We start from the raw sequence: 19575 nt of genomic DNA, 5'->3' as shown, positions 1-19575 counted from the left end.
GAAGGACTTGACAGGCTCAGAAAAGTCAAAAATAGTGAGATATCTTGCAGAGGGATGCAGCACTCTTAAAATTGCAAAGCTTCTGAAGCGTGATCATCGAACAATCAAGCGTTTCATTCAAAATAGTCAACAGGGTCGCAAGAAGCGTGTGGAAAAACCAAGGCGCAAAATAACTGCCCATGAACTGAGAAAAGTCAAGCGTGCAGCTGCCAAGATGCCACTTGCCACCAGTTTGGCCATATTTCAGAGCTGCAACATCACTGGAGTGCCCAAAAGCACAAGGTGTGCAATACTCAGAGACATGGCCAAGGTAAGAAAGGCTGAAAGACGACCACCACTGAACAAGACACACAAGCTGAAACGTCAAGACTGGGCCAAGAAATATCTCAAGACTGATTTTTCTAAGGTTTTATGGACTGATGAAATGAGAGTGAGTATTGATGGGCCAGATGGATGGGCCCGTGGCTGGATTGGTAAAGGTCAGAGAGCTCCAGTCCGACTCAGACGCCAGCAAGGTGGAGGTGGAGTACTGGTTTGGGCTGGTATCATCAAAGATGAGCTTGTGGGGCCTTTTCGGGTTGAGGATGGAGTCAAGCTCAACTCCCAGTCCTACTGCCAGTTTCTGGAAGACACCTTCTTCAAGCAGTGGTACAGGAAGAAGTCTGCATCCTTCAAGAAAAACATGATTTTCATGCAGGACAATGCTCCATCACACGCGTCCAAGTACTCCACAGCGTGGCTGGCAAGAAAGGGTATAAAAGAAGAAAATCTAATGACATGGCCTCCTTGTTCACCTGATCTGAACCCCATTGAGAACCTGTGGTCCATCATCAAATGTGAGATTTACAAGGAGGGAAAACAGTACACCTCTCTGAACAGTGTCTGGGAGGCTGTGGTTGCTGCTGCACGCAATGTTGATGGTGAACAGATCAAAACACTGACAGAATCCATGGATGGCAGGCTTTTGAGTGTCCTTGCAAAGAAAGGTGGCTATATTGGTCACTGATTTGTTTTTGTTTTGTTTTTGAATGTCAGAAATGTATATTTGTGAATGTTGAGATGTTATATTGGTTTTACTGGTAAAAATAAATAATTGAAATGGGTATATATTTGTTTTTTGTTAAGTTGCCTAATAATTATGCACAGTAATAGTCACCTGCACACACAGATATCCCCCTAAAATAGCTAAAACTAAAAACAAACTAAAAACTACTTCCAAAAATATTCAGCTTTGATATTAATGAGTTTTTTGGGTTCATTGAGAACATGGTTGTTGTTCAATAATAAAATTAATCCTCAAAAATACAACTTGCCTAATAATTCTGCACTCCCTGTATGTCATGATACTTAGTTCACAATGTCAGGATCGGTGAAAGGTCCTCTTTAAGGTGAAAATGAGCCCAGTCCTTTATGGGTTAAAGGCTATGTACACCTTCAGAGGCAACAAATCTTTTATAATCGCATGTTACTCATTTTTGGCTAAAAATTATTGTTTCAATTGGCCCTTATTAAAAATATTGAGCTGTTCTGTCACAAAGGGTTAATTGTTTGTCTAGTTGTGTGACTGGTACTTTCACTTTGTGCCGTTTATCTAATAACTGTCATCTCTAATTGTTTAAGCGGTCATAAACACTTATTTGAGCCACATTCTTATCAGTAAGATAAGAACTGAGCTATAAGGAGTGTTTATACTGTCATAGAGCAGAGATAAGGAGTCATCTGCTCCCCAGATGACGGAAAAGACAAAATCCAAAGCATGTCAGCTCTGTACAGAAAAAAGGAAGCCATATCTGTAATAAAGACCAGTTTAAAAAATTATTTTAAGCTCAAAATGAGCACAATGTAATAATAATAAATTTCCCCTAAAGGTGTACATAGCCTTTAAAGAATTACACCTTTTCTATGTTTCTGACTCGTACCTGGTTTTGGGTCACAATAATCGGTATGGAATCCGTACTCCCATACACAGCAGCATGCAAGTGTACGGATTGCAAAGTGTGATAGGCACCTGAACTTCAGTTTTCCATTTTGCATAGAAAACATAAAAAAAGATATTAAAGTAACATAGAAACATAGAAACATAGAATGTGTCGGCAGATAAGAACCATTTGGCCCATCTAGTCTGCCCAATATACTAAATACTATGGATAGCCCCCGGCCCTATCTTATATGAAGGATGGCCTTATGCCTATCCCATGCATGCTTAAACCCCTTCACTGTATTTGCAACTACCACTTCTGCAGGAAGGCTATTCCATGCATCCACTACTCTCTCAGTAAAGTAATACTTCCTTATATTACTTTTAAACCTTTGCCCCTCTAATTTAAAACTGTGTCCTCTTGTGGTAGTTTTTCTTCTTTTAAATATGCTCTCCTCCTTTACCGAGTTGATTCCCTTTATGTATTTAAAAGTTTCTATCATATCCCCTCTGTCTCTTCTTTCTTCCAAGCTATACATATTAAAGGGACACTGACAGGCCAAAACAGCATATATAGTTAGATATATCACATTACAGGTCTTATAGAGTCTTTTAAAAGCATATAACTATCCCCCCTGTCCACCTTATAAAGAGCGAAATATAAAGTTTTATAACCTGCTTCTCTGGTCAGCAATCTGCCCAAGGGGCGGCGTTTCATGTGAAAATGCGCCCAGCCAGCCTTCCCAACTGCCGTTCTTAAGCCCCGCCCAGCTCATCATTATTCACTTCGCTGGGCGGCGGCTAGAACTCTCCCCAGTCCCGATCCTGCGCCTGCGAAGACGCAGGCTGGTGTGTGTACGCAGGCGCGATCTAACGGCACGGCGGGGCGCAGGCGCAGAAGATTGGGCATGAACGATGCCCGGAGGATTGAATTGCGCAGGCGCAGGATCGGGACTGGGGAGAGTTCTAGCCGCCGCCCAGCGAAGTGAATAATGATGAGCTGGGCGGGGCTTAAGAACGGCAGTTGGGAAGGCTGGCTGGGCGCATTTTCACATGAAACGCCGCCCCTTGGGCAGATTGCTGACCAGAGAAGCAGGTTATAAAACTTTATATTTCGCTCTTTATAAGGTGGACAGGGGGGATAGTTATATGCTTTTAAAAGACTCTATAAGACCTGTAATGTGATATATCTAACTATATATGCTGTTTTGGCCTGTCAGTGTCCCTTTAAGGTCCTTTAACCTTTCCTGGTAAGTTTTATCCTGCAATCCATGTACTAGTTTAGTAGCTCTTCTCTGAACTCTCTCTAGAGTATCTATATCCTTCTGGAGATATGGCCTCCAGTACTGCGCACACTACTCCAAGTGAGGTCTCACCAGTGTTCTGTACAGCGGCATAAGCACTTCACTCTTTCTACTGCTTATACCTCTCCCTATACATCCAAGCATTCTGCTGGCATTTCGTGCTGCTCTATTACATTGTCTTCCCACCTTTAAGTCTTCTGAAATAATTACTCCTAAATCCCTTTCCTCAGATACTGAGGTCAGGACTGTGTCAAATATTCTATATTCTGCCCTTGGGTTTTTACGCCCCAGGTGCATTATCTTGCACTTATCCACATTAAATTTCAGTTTCCAGAGTTCTGACCATTCTTCTAGTTTTTCTAAATCCTTTTCCATTTGGCGTTTCCCTCCAGGAACATCAACCCTGTTACATATCTTTGTGTCATCAGCAAAATGACAAACCTTACCATCGAGGCCTTTTGCAATATCACTTATGAAGATATTAAACAAAATTGGTCCCAGTACAGATCCCTGTGGAACCCCACTGGTAACATGACCTTGTTTTGAATGTTCTCCATTGACTACAACCCTCTGTTGTCTGTCACTCAGCCACTGCCTAATCCACTCAACAATATGGGAGTCCATGCTCAATGACTGCAGTTTATTGATAAGTCTTCTATGTGGGACAGTGTCAAAAGCCTTACTAAAATCTAGATATGCAATGTCTACTGCACCTCCACCGTCTATTATTTTATTCACCCAGTCAAAAAAATCTATAAGATTTGTTTGACATGATCTCCCTGAAGTAAACCCATGTTGTTTTTCATCTTGCAATCCATGGGATTTTAGATGTTCCACAATCCTATCCTTTAATAGGGTTTCTATTAATTTGCCTACTATTGATGTCAGACTCACTGGTCTATAGTTGCTCGATTCCTCCCTACTACCTTTCTTGTGAATGGGCACGACATTTGCCAATTTCCAATCTTCCGGGACGACTCCTGTTACTAATGATTGGTTAAATAAATCTGTTAACGGTTTTGCCAGCTCACCACTAAGCTCTTTTAATAATTTTGGGTGTATCTCATCAGGCTCCTGTGACTTATTTGTCTTCACCTTAGACAGCAAACTTAGAACATCTTCCTCTGTAAAGATACATGCATCAAACGATTTATTAGTCATCCTTTCTAGTGGAGGTCCTTCTCCTTTTTCTTTTGTAAAAACTGAACAGAAGTATTCATTAAGGCAGTCGGCTAGCCCTTTATTCTCTTCTACATACCTTCCGCCCTTTGTTTTTAATTTAGTTATTCCTTGTTTTAATTTCCTTTTTTCATTTATATATCTGAAGAATGTCTTATCCCCTTTTTTCATAGACTGAGCTAGTTTTTCTTCTGCCTGCGCTTTAGAAGTTCTTATAACTTGCTTGGCCTCTCTCTGCCTAATCTTGTAGATTTCCTTATCTTTATTGCTCTGGTTTTTTTTATAATTACAAAATGCTAGCTTTTTATTGTTAATGATTTGGGCCACTTCTGCTGAGTACCACAGTGGTCTCTTCCTTTTTTTGCTTTTACTGACAAGTCTAATGCAATTTTCTGTTGCCTTCAATAATGCACCTTTTAAGTAGTCCCATTTCTCCTGGACTCCATGTAATCCGTTCCAGTCTGATAAGGACTCATTTTTATTTTTGAAAAGTCTGTTTTTCTAAAATCTAAAACTTTTGTTTTTGTGTGGTGGGACTCTTTCACGGTTCTTATATTAAACCACACTGACTGGTGATCACTAGATCCCAAGGTTTCGCCTACAATGACATCATATACCGAATCCCCATTTGTGAATTCGGTATATGATGTCATTGTAGGCGAAACCTTGGGATCTAGTGATCACCAGTCAGTGTGGTTTAATATAAGAACTGTGAAAGAGTATATTACAAAAAATTATTTTAGGACGTTAGGGACTTATGCACACGGCTGTCGTTTTTTGCAGATCGGGTGTGGAGCCAAAAGATCCACATCTGCATGCCCATTCTGCGGCCCCGCAAAAAAATAGAACATGTCCTATGGATAGGACTGCAAAGCAATCATGGCCGTTTGCATGAGCCCTTAGAATAGGTTTTAATAAATTAAGTTAAGATACATTTTCAATCTTTCCTGGGCCACTCAATAATAACATACAGGTGATTCAAAAAGATATGGCGCAAAATTACGGCCTCCATATTCATAACGGAGAGAACACAAATGAATTAACATGAAAAGACTAACTAAGGGTACTTTCACACTTGCGGCAGAGGATTCCGGCAGGCAGTTCCGTCGCCAGAACTACCTGCTGGATGCGTCAAGACGCATGCAAACTGATGGCATTTGTCAGACGGATCAGGATCCTGATCCGTTTGACAAATGCATTGAAATTCCGGATCCGTCTCTCCGGTGTCATCCGGAAAAACGGATCCAGCATTTATTTTTTTCACATTTTTTGCGGTCTGAGCATGCGCAGACCGCAATGCCGTATCCGTCTTGCAGGAACACTCTGGGCCGGATCCGGCATTAATGCATGTCAATGTAAAAAAAGGCCGGATCCGACATTCCGGACGGAGATAAAACCGCAGCATGCTGCGGTATTATCTCCGTCCAGAAAAGTAAAAAAGACTGAACTGAAGACATCCTGAACGGATCGCTCCTTTCTATTCAGAATGCATAGGGGTAAAGATGATCAGTTCTTTTCCGGTATTGAGCCCCTAGGACGGAACGCAGTTCCGGAAAAGAATAACGCCAGTGTGAAGGTACCCTAACAAATGACAAACCTACTCCAGACAGGGACTGTCAGAGGATAGTCTAATTTATGACAGGCCCTGCATCACAAATCAGCCACATCCTACTGCAGCGGAGGGACTATCAAATGACCCCCATTATATGACCAAAAAAAAGTTTTAAAAACACCACAAATCGGCTGATCAAGTTTTTTTCTTAGGCTTTATTTGGTCCGCAAAACTCTAGGAACAAAACTGTGTGAAGGAGCCCAGAGGTGCGGTTATGTGTTCCACATTCTCCCGGCCTCCGCCTGCATCGCCTCAGCAGCCGCACGGCGTGCTCGGGTCCTTCCGTGCAGCAGGGGGCGCTCTCATGACTTCCTCTTGTAAGTGGCTGAAGTGCAGGGCGCCTACATCCAGCGAGTAGAGCTGGTGACGGGTGGACCATGGACACTGTGGGGAAGGTGAGCGGGAGATAATGGCTGCACATAGCCCTGTCAGGGACCTATGCAGCTTTATCATCTACAATATGTTTGGGTTTCTGTAGCAGTATCTGCCCCCTCTGTAATAACGCAGCGGTTTTCTCCAGTACTCCCAGTGTGAAAAGGGCAGTGAATCCCTGAGAGTGGCCATAGCCCATGGGATTACATGTCAGACGCACCTGGAAATAATCCGCAAGGTGTGAATTTATCATCATGGTGTTTCAAGTTTGGCGTGCAAGGGTCGGGTTATCGAGCACAAGTCCGCACGTCCCTATCCACAGCAGCAGCAAAGCGGGGAATGTGTCAGCAGTTTGGCCCATTACCTGCAGTAAGGCATTGATCGTGCAGGTAAAGAGTCTGCAGAATCTGCCCTGCTGTGAACTAGTGCACCTGCTGTGTGTTGCCATACCTGGAAGAGACCAGACTTACTTTGATGTAGAAAATCCATTGCAGATTTGTGGCAAACTCTACAGATTTAGATTTTGTGGTGGGTTTGCTGCAGATTTTATCGGTTGCGTTGCAAAGGGTGAGATCCTTAGCAGGAATCCACAGCTTAACCGTCACGACTTCAACGGGGCGGCAAAAGATGTGGACAGCGCTCCATGTGCCGTCCGCAAAATGATAACATGTCTGCATTACGGACTGTTCTATTAGGGGCCGGCTGTTCAGCAAAATACGGAATGCACACGGACGCCATCTGTATTTTTTTGCAGATCCGTGTTTTAAGGTTGTGTGCCTGAGCCCTAAAGGTCCGGCTACACGGTGACGTGTTATAATGTATTTCAATGGTGTTGCAGTGCGACATGTTGAGATTGCAGAGCGACCGTCGCAGAAAAATTTGACTTGGATGGATTTTCTTGCGACTGTGACGTCGCAGCATGTGGCATGTCCCATAGCAACACCATTAAAATGAGGACCCTAAGGGCTGTTTCAGATGAGCATGTCCAGTACAGAAATCACGCTTAGTGTGCGAGCGTTATTCTCCGTTATGAACGCTGCTATTTTTGCAGGAGCGCACGGCATTATACTGACTTATAATGCTGTGTGCCTCTGCATGACTTTACTGATACAGTAAAGACCTGGCCTGAGCCAGGCCTGGCCTGAGCAGGGAGAAGTTGCAGGTTGCAGCACAACTAACTGTTTGCGCCGCAATCTGCGCCTGAACTACGCCTAATTTAGGCATATTTAAGCATAATAAATGACCCCGTATATTTTTATCCTGTGCCACTTTCAGCACCGCTGCTCTAATTCTTCTTGCTGCAGTAGTGACGTGCCGTGTACACAAGCGCCAATGTAGCCAGTTGCTAGTCTCAACGATATATGGCTCGTGACCTCTGAGGCCAGTGGTTGGCTGCTGCAGTTATCATGGTCTTACCTGGAAGGGTGTACATTATTTCTCATTTTAGGTAATTACATGCAAAGCAGCAGTTGCCTGGGAGGCAGGGAAGCCTCTGAGTATTGAAGATGTAGAGGTGGCGCCACCCAAAGCTCATGAAGTGCGCATTAAGGTAACTTTTTGCATAGTGCCCTCTGCATTTATAGCAGTATGATTGCAGCAGGAACAGGTTCTTAGGGGCAGGAATAAGTAACCATAAATGTAGTCGTTTATTACCTTATTGTTTGCAGAAATTCAGTGAAACCATGGGTCACAATGAAATATTATACATCTCCATGTGGATATAGGCCGGGAAACCTGTATTACTATGCACTGTGAAGGGGTTGTGCAGGCAATATATATTGATCAGTATCTGATCAGCAGGGGTCCGGCACCCGGCACCCCCGCCAATCCGCTCCATGCAAGTGCTGCCTCCTCTTCATTACACTTGCGTAGTGTAATTACAAGTACTCGCTCCATTCAGCTGTATTCCCCTTGAGTGAGGTATGCATGCTCAGGAGAGAAGTAGGCTGGCAATGTCTTAATCCTGCCCAATCTGACTTGCTTGAGGTCCCTGAGGACTGAGAACCGTTTCCCTAGCTCATCTGAAATCCTATGCATGCGCCATTGTCTTCTAGTTCCGGCACAACGAAGCTGGGGTCTACTGACCTTGACTCCTTCCTCAGGGATATCAATCAAGCCACATTGGGTGGCGTTAGAGCTTGATTTCTTTCCTGAGCATCTCCACTTCCTTGACTCCACATAGATAATTAGCCTATGGCACAAGGATGGAATATTCAGTTTTTTTTAACTCCTGCATCTGCTTTGGCTGATATTGACACCTTTAGAAAGCCCAGAAGTGGGGCAGTCAGCTGGGAGTGGAGGTTTCGAGAGCTACAAGCTTCTCACAGGTTCCCTTTCGGGGCGTTTTTTTTTATTATTGCATTCTAACTCATTTTAGGCTACAAATACGTTTTTCAATTGCTCTTTATGTAAAAAAAAATAATTAATAATTCAGGCCTTTTCCCTGTACAGATGTCAGTCTCTGTGTACTTCCAGAGTAGCAGGCTTTCTGTTCACAGCGAGTCCTGTCAGATAGAAGCCCTGTCGGCTCATGTGTAGCCTTATCTCTGATCTCCTAACAGCTCATAAACACTCACTATAGCTCAGTTCTCATCAAACTGATCAATTCTTATCTTAAATAAGTGTTTATGAGCTGTTAGGAGATCAGAGATAAGGCTACACATGAGCCATCAGGGCTTCTATCTGACAGGACTCGCTGTGAACAGAAAGCCTGCTACTCTGGAAGTACACAGAAACTGACATCTGTACAGAGAAAAGGCCTGAATTTTTTTTTTTTTTTTTTTTTTTTTTTATAAAACCCAATTGAATAAACGATTTGTAGCCTAAAATAAGTAGAATGCAATAATAAAAAAAAAAAGACTCAAATGGTGTCCATAGCCTTTAATGCTATTGATTGATCTACATACTGAATCACATAAATGAAGTTTAGAGGTGTATTATCTGATGCTTCCTATATGAAATCACAAGTGACACCCCTTTGAATATTTGTAGATTGTGTCCACAGCTGTTTGCCACACTGATGCCTATACGCTAAGTGGTGCTGACCCTGAAGGATGTTTCCCAGTGATTCTTGGCCATGAAGGAGCTGGCATTGTAGAAAGTGTAGGAGAAGGTGTTACAAGAGTTAAAGCCGGTAAGTACAAATCTACAGGATGGTCCTGGAAAGCAGGAAAGTCTTGAGATAAGGAGTGGAGTGTGCCCGATGTATGAGGCTGTCACTCATGTACGGGCAGTGAATAGCTCTGTGTGTAGTGGGCGAAGCCAGTCACTCCAGTGCTGCAGCAGCCAGCTCCATCCTACATATATGGCCGATTTCAGGAACGGGTTTATTTATTTTAAAATTTTAGATGCATTAGAGCATACAAAAGATAATTGGAAAGGTGTACATACTGTAGCTTTTAAATGGTCACTAACTTTTCACCCAACTTTACATAAATCAGTAGTACAAGTGACCATAAGCAACGTTATAATATGTCTTAGAGAAAAATGTCTTGTTCCCCCTTTATCAGCTGCTCCCCACCTTGGTTCCTGAACTAAATTTTGAGATAGACCAGCTGACAGTATCGGATCACACATCAATAGATGTCTGGGGAGGGGGAGGAATGAGACAGAGCGAGAAATACAGCCAGAGGGTCTGCACCAGCTAAATAGTCAGTTTCTGTCTAAGGCCAAGTGCCTTAGGGGTCCTTCATATGAGCGTGTCCCTTGCGGGAATCGCGCTCCATGTGAGAGAGGGATCCTGCGTTCTGGACTTACAGAAATGTAGGGCATTATCATGTTTGATAATGCTGTGTGCCTCTGTCTAAACCTTCTACAAAATCATACTGACTGCTTTAAGTCAGTATAATTCTGTTACAGAAAGGTCACGCAGAGGCACACAGCATTATCAATCATGATAATGTTGTATGCTTTTGTAGTGAAGACTGCACAATCCCTGTCTCACATGGAGCGTGATTCCTGCAAGGGACACTGTCGTGTGAAAAAGCCCTTAATCATATCACACAGATCACGTCTCTAAATTGACCTCCATGATCCTGGGCCTTCTTCTTAGTGATAATGTGAAAAGTTAGGAAGCGGATTCTCCTCTACTTTCTGTGTGCAGTGATTGGCAGCTAGGTCTGGGAGAACTGCAAACTAAGGGTTTAGCATACAAGTTACAGGTCATATAATGGCTTGAAATTTTGCTGTTCCTCATGTATACACACTGTACTATTGATCAGTGCAAAGTTTGTTGAAAGGTTAGGTACGCTTTAACTCTTTTTACATTTGTGGAGCGGCCATTTTGCGATGTCTGAGAATCATATACTGTACCTAGACATTATTTTAATATTACAGAAATACATAGGTTTACTTGATGCATACACTGATGCTTGTGCAGATGAGTTACAGGCGGGCTTATAAATTGTTAGTTGTATGACATTGCTTGGTAAGATATAAAACATGGTCTGTGATTTTGTATTTTTCAGGAGACAGAGTTATTCCTCTTTATATTCCTCAATGTGGGGAATGTAAATTTTGTGTGAACCCTAAAACCAACTTGTGTCAAAAGATCAGGTAATTTTTGTGCCTGTTGAACACTCTGAATATCTCTTGCTATTCAGTAATACACTAAAATAAGAGAGGAAATCAAGCACACAGCAGTGTAATCGAACAGTAGTGTGTCTGAGCATTGATTAGAGAGGGTCCGTGTTTGGACACCCCCCTTCCCCAACTAGTAACACCCAGTTGTCAATTTATTCATACATTTTAGGAGAAAAAACAGAGCGATACCACAGTGTAAATTTGTAAGAAAAGCTCCAAAATTAATAAAGAATGCATTTATTTACTAAAATAGAAACGTCAGGAGAGCTGACTAGTCCTCTTTAAGGTCATCATGCACAATGCCATGCGTTGGCTGAAGTGGTGTAAAGCACAGAGCAGTGGAAATATGTTCTCTTGAATGATGAATCATGTTTCACTGTTTTGGTGGATGCCGAGAGAACACTACTACTAGAATGCATGGCACCTACTATAGAATTTGGTGGAGGAGGGGGGTAATGGTATGGGTCTGTGGCTCAGGGTTTGGGCTAGGTCCCTTATTTCCAGTGAAGTTTATTCTACAGTATATAAAGACCATCGTATGCTTCCAGCTTGGTAGCAGCAATTATGTGGAAGACTGTTGTTCCAGCATGACTGTGCACAAGGCGATTTCCATGCGCACTTGGCTTGAGAGGTTTGGTGTGGAGGACCTGGAGTGGCTTGCAAAGAACCACAATTTGAACCCTTCCAAACCCCTTTGGAAAAAATCGGTATGGAAATTGCAACCCAGACCTTATAATTCAGCATCAGCACAAGATGCTTTTTAGACCGAATGGGTACAAGCTCCTAAAGACATGCTCTAAAGTCTTTTAGAAATTCTTCCCAGAAGAGTGCAGACTGTATAGTATCAACAGGAGCCCATATTTATATTAGTTCAGTAAGCGTTGTACATGTGGTGGTCAAAGTTTTTGTACTTTTTGCCATATAGTGTACGTATTTTTTTGTTTTTCTCATTAATTTTTTTTAAATCTGAAGTGTCACTTTATGTGGTAATAACTTTGGAACACTTTTTTACTTATCCAAGCCATTCAGCTTTCTCGTGACACATTGTACTTTATGACAATCATAAATTTGAGTCAATATATTTCACCTTTATTTATGAAAAAATCCCAAATTTAACAAAAAATTAGAAAAATTCGCAACTTTCCAAATTTCAATTTCTGCTTTTAAAACAGAAATTGATCCCTATAAAATATTTATTACTTAACATTCCTCATATCAGGGCTCCAGACTAAAAATAAATATCAAGGAGCCATTGGATCCTAACCTGAAAAATTTAGGAGCCAAACTAAAATTTTTAGTCACCAAACTTAGAATACATATAATTACGGTATAATAAAAAAAAAAAAAACACGTCTTAGGCTACTTTCACACTAGCGTCGGGGCTCCGCTTGTGAGCTCCGTTTGAAGTAGGGATCGACCGATTATCGGTTTGGCCGATATTATCGGCCGATATTGAGGATTTTGAACGTTATCGGCATCTATTTTGCCGATATACCGATAACGTATTGGGAACACAGAACGCGCTGCTCTCAGCGCGTTCTGTGTTCCCTCCGCAGCACAGGGGAGAAGGAAGCAGTGTCTCCTCCCCCTGTGCTGCTGCTGCCGCCAATGACAGGACGGAAGACAAGAGGAGGGGAGGGGCTGTGGCCGCTGCGCCACCAATGAAGATGAGTCTTTCATTAATTCAAATACAGGAGGCGGGAGCTGGCTGCAGAATCACATAGCCGGCTCCCGACCTCTATGAACGGCAGCTGCGGTCCGCGGTAGTTAACCTCTTAGGTGCCGCGGATCGCAGCTACCGCTCATAGAGGTCGGGAGCCGGCTATGTGATTCTGCAGCCAGCTCCCGCCTCCTGTATATGAAAGAGAGGTATCTTCATTGGTGGCGCAGTGCGCCCCCCCCCCCCCCAAGCCCCCTAGTATTAGTCATTGGTGGCGCAGTGCGCCCCCCACCCCCATCCCAATAGTAAAAACATTGGTGGCGCAGTGCGCCCCCCCCCCCCCAGTTCTAATCATTGGTGGCAGTGGCCACAGGATCCCCTCCCCCCTGCTCCTCCGATCGGAGCCCAAGCAGTGTAAGCCTGGGGCTCCGATCGGTTACTATGGCAGCCAGGACGCTATTGAAGCCCTGGCTGCCATAGTCAGCTCCATGCTGCTGTGTGGAGGGTGAGTGCGAGATCCTATTCACGCTGATAGAGATCTATCAGGGTGAATGGGACAAGGGTTCTAGTCCCTAAGGGGGCTAAAAGTTAGTTTAAAAAAAAAAAAAAAAAATATTAAGTATAAATGAAAAAGATTTACAAAAAAATAAAATAATAATACACGTTAACAATAAACATTAATTTTCAGCAGATTTGTGTAGGAAATTTATTTTTTTCCTCAAAAATAAAAATACCCAGAATATCGGTATAAATTATCGGCTATCGGCCTGAAAGTTGACAAATTATCGGTATCGGCCCTAAAAAATCAATATCGGTCGATCCCTAGTTTGAAGGGTCTCACAAGCGGCCCCGAACGCATCCGTCCAGCTACCAATGCATTCTAAATGGACGCGGATCCGCTCAGAATGCATCAGTCTGGCAGCGTTCAGCCTCCGCTCCGCTCAGCAGGCGGACATCCAAACGCTGCTTGCAGCGTTCAGGTGTCCGCCTGGCCGTGCGGAGGCAAACGGATCCGTCCAGACTTACAATGTAAGTCAATGGGGACGCATCCGTTTGAAGTTGACACCATATGGCTCAATTTTCAAACGGATCCGTCCCCCATTGAATTTCAATGTAAAGTCTGGACGGATCCGTTCTGAACGGATCCAAACGTCTGCATTATAGGAGAGGATCCGTCTGTGCAGACACCAGACGGATCCTCTCTGAACGTTGGTGTGAAAGTAGCCTTACCTAGGGTTGTCACAATACCAAAATTTTGACTCTATTTCGATACCACAAAAAAGTATTGCGATACTCGATACCACGTGAAAAAAATAAAACGCCAAAAAAGCCGCGTGCATTCTAGATTTTATGGAACGTCTGGACCATAATAGAACAGTCCTAACCTAATTTTTGTCGGGACAAGGTGACCAAAAAATGGCAAATTGCACGATTGTTTTTTTTTTTTTTCTGTTACGGCGTTCACCGCATAGGAGATATTTTTAAATATTTTAATAGTTCACACTTTTTTTCGGGCGTGGCGATATGTAATTTTTAAAAAATTATTATTTTTTTTTTACTTTTTATTTAATACCGATTTACCCCCTTAGGGGCTAGAACCTAGGATCTTTCATCCCTTGTCCTATTCACCCTGATAAAGATCAGGGTGAATAGGACTTTACACTCTCCCTGCTGCTCTGTGCCCTGTGCACACAGCAGCAGGGAGCTGACTATGGCAGCCAGGACTTCAATAGCGTCCTGGATGCCATGGTAACCGATCAGAGACCCAGGCTTACACTGCTGGGGCTCCGATTGGAAGCTGCCACTGCCACCAATGATAATACTTGGGGGATGGGGGTGTTGGGGGCGCACTGCACCACCAATGATTTTACTTTATAATACTGGGGTTGGGGGTGTTCGGTGCACTGAGGGGTTAATAGCGGCGGATCGCAGCGCGCAGTCATAGAGGCTGGGTACCGGGTATGGGATATGTCCGGCACCCGCATGGCAGCCTGCATTTGTATTAAGCATAAATGATATTCATTGGTGCCGCAGTGGCCATAGCCCCTCCCCTCCTCCTCCCTGCTATCAGCCCATTGGTGGCAGCAGCAGTACAGGGAGGAGGGACTGCCTCCTTCTTCCCTGTGCTGTTGAGAAGAACATGGCACGCGCTGAGAGCAGCCATGTCAGTAATGTGAAAGCGGCAGAGGTCTTGTCGCCATTTGGCAATTCTAGGTCGCATTTGCGACCATTTTGGTCGCCATCTGGAGCCCTGCATATGTCTACTTTATGTTGGCATCATTTGTAAATGTCATTTTATTTTTTCCCTTCATCCATGACAGCACCATAGAGAGATGGATCCGCCCTCACAATTGGACAGGAAGCCTCAGAGCAATCAAAAAGGGAACACCCACTTCCTATCTCAGTGTGATTTTATGTCTTCTGGACAGAGGAGCCTGGAGCATGCAGCCTCCAGGGCTGTGAAACAAGGAACACCTTATGATGGATTGAACTTGGCTGCCTTGTGGCTTCGGGGTGAGCTAGTTCTGTGGCTATGTCTGGTTGTCAATTTGTAGTTTAATGGTCTACAATAAGCATAGCACTCCATCAAAGCGCTATAATGCTCTTGGTGGGGAGTGAGAAGATGGGCTGGACCATATTGCTTGGATGGCCTACAGGAAGTATGGCGTACCAGCAAAGCCCTATAAGCCTCCTGGTTGGGAATGAGGCTATGGGCAGGACCATATTGTTTGGATGGCCTACAGGACATATGGCGTACCAACAAAGCCCTATATGGCTCCTGGTGGGAGTAAGAAGATAGGCTGGAACATTTAGTCTGGATGGCGCACCAGCAAAACCGTATAAATACTTGCCACTGATCTAGAACTTCCAAGGGAGCCCCTGGAGGATCGGCGGTTATCTACTGGTGTCCTTCATGCGGTAGTTCCCAGCAGTGGGTACCCTAGGAGGTCAGAAGGGTCCAAGGGGCTCTTTGGGCAGATCCGTGAGCTCCTCCAGGGGATGGATGCCACGGTAGGGTTCCATCATGGATGCCAGATTTGCGAGGATATTTGGAGATTTTGACGTCTGAAGTTCTTCTGGCAAATGTAGCAAAGGACCTACAGTGGATCTTGGATTACAGCATCTGTCTTGCAATATATTCTGCACCAAAGGAATCAGTGTTAAGCAATCATCTTCAGTTTTGACCATTCCGTGTCAAGATAAGTACTTCTCTAAGATGTTTTGTCAAATCTGTTATGATTATTTTGATAAACACTTGATGAGAAACCCATATGAGATATCTTTTATAAGATTATGCTGGGTTTTAAGTATAATGTCTAGTATTGAAATTTCCTAGGTATTGGGATGTTATTGATCCAGCTTTTTTAGTTCGGACCTCTTGTTAACCTTTGAGTTCCCTATGCTTCCATCTGGGTATTCTTAGCTTAGATTACTTTTCAAGCACAGTCCCTCCCGAGGGGTGTTTTTATATCTCTGCTATTTGGTCTCTCTATGGTGCAGTCATGGGTTAAGGGAAAAATGATAATTACACTTACCGGTAATTGGATTTTCCAGAACCCATGACCGCACCCCTCTAATTCCCTCCCTGGTGCTTATGGTTGATGAGAATTGTTTCTGTCAAGTAAAAAAAAAAGGAAGTAATAGGAATTCTATTTGTACGGCTCCTACTGATCTCCGCTGGAATCAACACTGAGGGAGGAAGTGGGTGTTCCCTTTTTGATTGCTCTGAGGCTTCCTGTCCAATTGTGGGGGCGGATCCATCTCTCTATGGTGCTGTCATGGGCTCTGGGAAATCCATTTACTGGTAAGTGTAATTATCATTTTTAGGACGTTAGAAGGCTTAGAATTTTAGAAGCAATTCTTAAAATTTCCAAAACCCACTTTTTAAGGACCAGTTTAGTCCCTTTTGTGAGGTTTACATAGTAGAAACCACCCATAAATGACCCCATTTTAGTTCTATCTTTTTAGTTCTATCTACATGTTCTATCTTTTTGCGGAACGGAAGTACGGGACGTAACCCCCCGGAAGCACTCCGTAGGGCTTCCGCGGGGTCCCGTCCCGTGCGGCCGTTCCGCGATTCCGGATTGAATGTGAATGGGTCCGCATCCGTGATGCGGAATGCACACGGAACTGTGGCCGTGTATTGCGGGCCGCAATACGGCCACGGATCACACGCGTTCGTGTGAACTTAGCCTTATACTGACAGGCAGCCTATTATACCCTGCCTCTGGCTGTGTCTAATAAGCCTCTGTAGATCGGCCTCCAGTTGCCCTGACAACCATTTGGCAACCTGTGATCATGTTGTGGGGGAGCAAGAGGGACAAACAGAGGAAATTGCTTCTCTCTGTATAACAGTTTAGATCCTGTGGTCACTATTGGCCTTGGCATCTGAGAAATTGAACTGCAAGGATTAGAGTATTCTCCAGTCTTGGGAGCAGGGCTGTGTAATACAGTCCTGCCACTGATCTCGCTGGTGCGCCTGCAACATTAGCATGACAGAAATGTACCTTGCACAGCAGGAACTAGCACCTGACTAATGTATATTCTGGTTGTTGGTCGGGACCTAGTTAAAAAAATAAATAAATAAATGACTAAATAAAATGCTGACTGACCAGCATGGGACCCCCGGAGCATTGGTGCTGGATGAAAGACCGCTTTCATAAGCAGATTTATATTGCTGGTTGCTCCAGCGTCATTTATTGTACTAGAAATACTGTATCTGTTTTGTATTAAAAAAAAATTAGCTGACTCACTCTAAGGGTCCATTCACACGTCCGCAATTTCGTTCCGCATTTTGCGGAACGGAATTGCGGACTTATTCATTTCTATGGGGTCTGCAATTCCGTTCCCGAAAAAAATAGAACATGTCCTATTTTTGTCCACAATTGCAGACAAGAACAGGCATATTCTATTAGTGCCGGCAAAATGCGGAACGTACATTGCCGCTGTCCGTGTTTTGTGGATCCGCAAAACACGTTGCGGACGTGTGAATGGAGCCTAATACTGTAGTATGTACAACAAAAACGACCACATCAGATAACAATAAATCTAAAACAAATACATGGTATAAAGTGCAGGAAATAAAATCTGTTGTTGTGGTGCAGTTCAGTTAAGGGGTTAAAATATGCTGCGGGCCCTAGCTGCAATCTGTATACTGCACTAACGTGAACAGAGCTTGTAATATGTTATCAATAATCCATATCAGACGTAATAGTGCACAATGTAACACAGATGTTTTTTGATATGTGCGCCATTTTACACCATGAACTACTATATTACAGACACCTAGGCAGCCAGCTAATCACACGTAGTATTTCTCCTGTGGGCACCAGCTTTTACCAGTGCACTCAGTGTTTTAGGCTACTTTCACACTAGCGTTCGGGGCTCCGCTTGTGAGCTCCGTTTGAAGAGGCTCACAAGCGGCCCCGAACGCATCCGTCGAGCCCTAATGCATTCTGAGTGGACGCGGATCCGCTCAGAATGCATCAGTCTGGCAGCGTTCAGCCTCCGCTCCGCTCGGCAAGTGGACACCTGAACGCTGCTTGCAGCGTTCGGGTGTCCGCCTGGCCGTGCGGAGGCAAGCGGATCCGTCCAGACTTACAATGTAAGTCAATGGGGACGGATCCGTTTGAAGATGACACAATATGGCTCAATCTTCAAACGGATCCGTCCCCCATTGACTTTCAATCTAAAGTCTGGATGGATCCGTTCAGGCTACTTTCACACTTAGAAATTTTTTTAAACTATAATGCAGACGGATCCGTTCTGAACGGATCCAAACGTCTGCATTATAGGAGCGGATCAGTCTGAGCAGACACCAGACGGACCCGCTCTGAACGGTAGTGTGAAAGTAGCCTTAGACATACAGTGCTGCCCATAATTATTCATACCCCTGGCAAATTTTGACTTAAAGTTACTTTTATTCAACCAGCAAGTAATTTTTTGACGGGAAATTGCATAGGTGTCTCCCGAAAGATAATAAGACTATGTACAAGAGGCATTATTGTGGAAAAAAAACATTTCTCAGCTTTTATTTACATTTGAGAAAAAAATACAAGATGTTCCGCACTGTGGAAAATCTCAGAGGACCTGGTCGGAAGCCAAAAGTGACACCTGTGCTGGCCAGGAGGATAGACAGGTGAAAAAGAATCCAAGGATCACCACCAAGGCCATCCTGGGGAATCTGGGCTCAGACCAAGGAGGACGCCACTTCTCCAGATAAGGCACACAAAAGCTCGTTTGGCCTTTGCAAAAGCTCATCTGGACAAAGAAGAAGACTTCTGGTCTTCTGTGTTATGGTCAGATGAAACAAAAATTGAATTGTTTGGTCACAATGATGTTTCCTTCATTTGGCGTAAAAAAGGAGAAGCCTTCAACCCAAAGAACACCATCCCCACTGTCGAACATGGTGGTGGGAACCTAATGCTTTGGGGGTGTTTTTCAGCCAATAGACCAGGGAACCTAATCACAGTAAACGGCACCATGAAAAAAGAGCAATACATGAGGATTCTCAACGACAACATTAGGCAGTCTGCAGAGAAACTTGGCCTTGGGCACCAGTGGACATTTCAGCATGACAATGACCCAAAAAACACAGCAAAAGTGGTGAAGAAATGGTTAGCAGACAACAACATTAACGTTTTGGAGTGGCCCAGCCAGAGTCCAGACTTGAATCCAATTGAGAATCTGTGGAGGGAGCTAAAGATCAGGGTGACGGCAAGAAGACCCTCCAACCTGAAAGATGTGGAGCTCATTGCTAAAGATGAATGGGCAAAAATACCTGTGGAGACATGCAAAAAGCTGCTCTGCAATTATAGGAAGCGTTTGATTGCTGTAATAGCCAATAAAGGCTTTTCTATTGATTATTGAGAAGGGTATGAATAATTTTGGACTGGACACTTTTTGCTCAAATGTAAATAAAAGCTGAGAAATGTTTTTTTCCTACAAT

General features: G+C 43.7%; 1 protein-coding gene across 1 annotated transcript in view; it reads left to right on the top strand.

Annotated features, from left to right (window-relative positions):
- The first annotated feature begins 6303 nt into the window (after positions 1 to 6303).
- ADH5 (alcohol dehydrogenase 5 (class III), chi polypeptide) overlaps positions 6304 to 19575 on the top strand; it is a 36201-nt gene continuing 22929 nt past the window's right edge. Inside the window, exons 1-4 of the mRNA XM_040418186.1 lie at positions 6304 to 6408; positions 7833 to 7934; positions 9377 to 9518; positions 10852 to 10939. Of these exons, the coding sequence (XP_040274120.1) occupies positions 6391 to 6408; positions 7833 to 7934; positions 9377 to 9518; positions 10852 to 10939 (350 nt within the window). The 5' untranslated portion in view covers positions 6304 to 6390. The remainder of the gene's footprint in view (positions 6409 to 7832; positions 7935 to 9376; positions 9519 to 10851; positions 10940 to 19575) is intronic.

This window comes from Bufo bufo, chromosome 2 (assembly GCF_905171765.1).
Source record: "Bufo bufo chromosome 2, aBufBuf1.1, whole genome shotgun sequence".
In the NCBI taxonomy this organism is placed as follows: domain Eukaryota; kingdom Metazoa; phylum Chordata; class Amphibia; order Anura; family Bufonidae; genus Bufo; species Bufo bufo.
This window is presented reverse-complemented; position numbering and strand designations above follow the sequence as displayed.